Raw genomic sequence first — 4280 nt, forward strand, 5'->3', positions numbered from 1 at the left:
ATATATATATACACATACATACACATATATATATATATATATATATACATACATACAGATATACACTGAGTGGCCATATTATTATGACCACCTGACGTTTGTAGGCTAATTAGATATAATTGTGCGCTGATGTTGCTAGAGGGCCAGACCATTATAAATAGGGAAGCGGGTTGTTTACCACGACAGTAGAAGTTATTTTTTTCTGACGATACGGGGAAACAACGCGATTTAACAGCCTTTGCACGTGGGGTGATTGTTGGTCGCTCGGAGCCATGGAGCGAGTATCAGCAAAACAGCAGAATTTGTTAAATGTTCAAGAGCAGCTGTTGTTAAAGTGTTTAAAGACCGGACTGTCAGCCGAAAATCTGGGTCTGAACGTGCGAATTGTGGCCGTCAGCGACTAGTCAATGTCAGGGCAGAACGGAGAGCGGCAAGACTGGTACAAGACAACAGAAAGGCCACAGCGCCGTGTCAGATTCCTCGCATCACCTCTCAACATCTCGTGGAGTCACGAGGCGGCCCAACGAAGTACTGATGGGGTGGTCATAATAATCTGGCCACTCAATGTATATATACATATATACATATACACACACACACACACACACATCTCCTATGAGTTTGGTGTGAATAATTTTTAAAGAGTATCTATCTTCAAAATCTAAACGAAATCTATTTATATACTGAATTCTCATAAGTTCTAGCCCACTCCTAATAACCATATCCATGTAGAAGTTTTGTGAACTTACTTACTGAAGATGCCCATAGGATGGACTTCCTCATTGCACTGACACAATTTAACGCAGCTCTGCGAACATGCACTTCTTTGTGTCACCATTCTAAGCCTGCCATCTGAACTGCAACCCGACATCTGAACCTCCCACAATCTAACATCATCATTGCTCGCTGGAAGCAATGCATGATGGGAAATGTAGTCTTGAAAAATGGAGATTGCATTATAGAATGAGAAAGGGTTATTCCCTCAGTCAGGTGTTTTAATGCGGTCTGTATCGCCATGGGGGACAATTTCTCCTCTGGTGAAGAATACAAATGGCTACGCTGAAACACATTGTGCGATCGATCATAGTTTTCCCTTCCTGTAATTGTCTATATAGCAAGATTCAGACGGGGGGAGAGAGGCAATCAAAGTAACGCTGGGGGAATATCATCTCATGACATCTTTCAGTTAAAGGAGAACTATGGGGTCACTAGAGAGGTGGATGGAGACCTTGGGTTAAAAATCAGACATGACCGGAGATGGGCTTTAACTCAGAGAAACATAAGACTTTTGCTGTCACCAGGGCTGTATTTACTCTCTCTGCTGCCCGGAGGCCAGGTTCTGCAATCCCCCTACCGGCCACCCCATGAAGAATGGCAGACCTGCAGGCTGCATACAAGTGATCTTGACAACATCGCAGAGATCACTTGTGCAAAACAAGCAACGGCTTCCCCGCTGTACATTTAGCTCTGCTTGCCCAAAGCAGGGCTAAATGTAGACAACTGCCCGCCCGGCACTGCATGGCCCGGGCATCGGGAGATTGGAATTCCACACCCCTGCTGCCCCTCTACTCCCTGCTACCCCGAGGTCGGGCCTTGGTTGGCCTTGTAGGAAATCCGGCCCTGGCTGTCACCGTGTGTTGTCTTCACTGACATAACAAATAGAAAGGGCCATGTGTACATCAGAGAAGAAGAGTATAGTTAGTTGAAGGCCAGAGGACATTGCAATGGAAAAATACTGACCTGAGAATGAGTGGTGCTATGGTCGACGTGAGATTCTCCGCAGCCAATGTAAGAACAGCCATTCTGCCAAAAGAAAGAGATACGTCTCCAGCATCCGACAGCGAAAATGTATATAGCCATCAGTACCAATTGTTCCCGACAGTTCTTACCTCTAAACAAGCCCAAAGGTTTGCTCCTCTGACTTTGCAGTCCAGGCAGCTGCCCTGTATACAACATCAAGAGAAGACAATTAGAGGAGAATCATTGCTGGTTTCGGAATCTTTCACCCCCCAGCTGGAATAACATGTTGCGCTCGGGGCCTAACATAACCCGGCTTTCACCCGCACAACTGCAAACCTGCACGTTCCGCCGTCTCCGCTCTGGAGATCAAAATGCGAAGATTAAAAATTGATGCGGAGCTGAATTATACTTCAGTGCAGAAAATAAGGCAGGAAATTGCCTGCATAGCTGGAAATTGGCACGTGTGGAAGCTCAGATCTCCTGACAGCTGCGGTTGAGGGAAATGTTATGAGAAAAATGCTGCAGTTATAGCATGCTTGTTTACACTGATACATGGTGGGACTCCGTGTCAAACTCCGGCCAAAACTAAAGAGGACCTGTCACAAAGCCAGGTAACCAATTTAGAATCATCATTTAGAAGATGTATGTCTTGTACCCGCAGCCTTAAATATTAGTTCTGGGTCTATTACTTTTCTGCTTGCTGCTCTTGAGTGTGACGAGTAGCAAAATCAACTTCCTCACCTATTCTCTATATAGAGCCCCGGTGTCACCTGAAGAGAACTGTAGACAAATAGACCAACAGGAGAGGCTGTAAAAATAGATTTTTATATTGCTTTGGGCTAAGATGTACTGTGCAACATGGCCAAAGGAAGCCCAGGGGTGAAGTGCAAGATTGCACAGGGGGTATACGGCAAGTTGAGTTGAGCCAATTAGAGCTTCTTAAGGGACTGTAAAAACTGCCAGAAGCTCTCCTTACTGACACAAAGATTTTGTAGCTTGCTGGAGAACCTCAACTGTAGCTGGACTCTTCACCAGTGGAGCATCTTGGCTAAGTTGCCCAGTATATCATAGCTCAAAGCAATACCAAATGTTTTCATTTCACAACCTGCCATGTTGTATGTCTGCCCTGGCTTGAGTCAACGGTCCTCGCCTACAAAACAGTTAACTGCTACTACAGAGAAGGTTACTAAACTTTTTTTCTGAAACCCACCTGACCCCTCGGGTCCCATTCCCTCACAACTACTACAGTCACCCACTTGGTTTATTCCACGCTCTCTAACTCACATCTTCAAACTGGATATCTTCCTCTCACCTCTGAAACATGCACTGATCACCCCGAGACTTAAAAAGCCATCACTGGACCCCACCAGTCTGAACAACCTAGATCTTCATTCTCCCATTTACCTCTAGAGTGCCAAGTCTACAACCACCTGAGCTGCTACCCTAATGACAACACTCTTGACCCCTTACAGTCTGGCTTCCACCTTCAATGCTTCACTGAAACTCCCCTTGTAAAATTCACTAATGACTTACTAATTAGTGAAACCAATTGTCAAAATTCCATGTTCATACTACTAAGACCTTTCCGATGACCACCCATTGCATCTCCTTACAAAAACTTCACTCCCTTGGCCTCTAAGTCTCTGCTCTTTCCTGGTTCTCCTACCTATCAAAACTTTCCTTCAGTGTCACCTATTTATTCATGCAAACTTGTACTGAACTCGCTCACACACTGCAGTGCCAACACGTTTGCTAATTATTTACCAAGCGAAGTGCAAAACGTGCCCCATTATTACTGGTGAAATGCAAGGTAATTAAGAACATTGATAAAACACAGTGCAACAGAAGGAAATCCCCAATTACCCCGTGTGCATATTTTTGGAATAGGCCAGATTGCACTTACGTGCGACTTCTGAATAAGTTCCTCTTTGGTCACCTCACCCACAGATTCTAAATGGGGGCAGCCACATGCCAGCGAGGTCATTTTAGAGTCCGCAGCCTCTCAATCTGCAATATAAGAAAACATTATTGTATATTGGGCAAAGGACAGCAGAGTCCTAAATCAAGAATCTCATAAGACTGTTTTTCCCAATCCTTTACCCAGGTCCCCGCAACTGGTATTGTTAACGCAAACAAAAAGCCAAATAGCATTATTAAGTCAGTAATTCCTCTACCTCTGCATATGTACATGAGGTTACCTATAAAACATGGATCACAGTACTCTCCCTGATAATGTCTTCACCTTCCTTCTCCCCAGAAGCCCGCCACTATCTTTCCTTACTCACCAGTCAGGGTCAGACACTGCATCTAATCCAAGTAGCCGAATTATATTAGGCCCAATTACAGGGGTCATTTTGGCAAAGAATCTACAGATTTTTGCGGCAGGAATGCCCAGAGCCATAGCTAGCTCCTTTTGCGCCCGAGGCAAGAACAAATAAAACAGGCGTGTGACGTAACCCAACACCGCACAGCGTCATGTGACGTCATGCGCCCCGGATCCAGGATGTTTTTTTATTATTTTTATTTTTTCACTTTGTGGG

At 44.8% G+C, this 4280-nt stretch overlaps 1 protein-coding gene across 1 annotated transcript in view; it reads right to left on the minus strand.

The window, feature by feature from the left end:
• USP33 (ubiquitin specific peptidase 33) overlaps positions 1-4280 on the minus strand; it is a 56525-nt gene that overhangs the window by 38072 nt on the left and 14173 nt on the right. The window contains exons 2-4 of the mRNA XM_018559860.1: positions 3644-3747; positions 1890-1943; positions 1741-1803 (exon numbers count right to left, since the gene is read on the minus strand). Coding sequence (XP_018415362.1) covers positions 1741-1803; positions 1890-1943; positions 3644-3724 — 198 coding nt within the window. The 5' untranslated portion in view covers positions 3725-3747. The remainder of the gene's footprint in view (positions 1-1740; positions 1804-1889; positions 1944-3643; positions 3748-4280) is intronic.

The sequence above is a fragment of the Nanorana parkeri genome, unplaced genomic scaffold, assembly GCF_000935625.1.
Source record: "Nanorana parkeri isolate BGI_ZX_2015 unplaced genomic scaffold, ASM93562v1 scaffold418, whole genome shotgun sequence".
Classification (NCBI taxonomy): Eukaryota; Metazoa; Chordata; class Amphibia; order Anura; family Dicroglossidae; genus Nanorana; species Nanorana parkeri.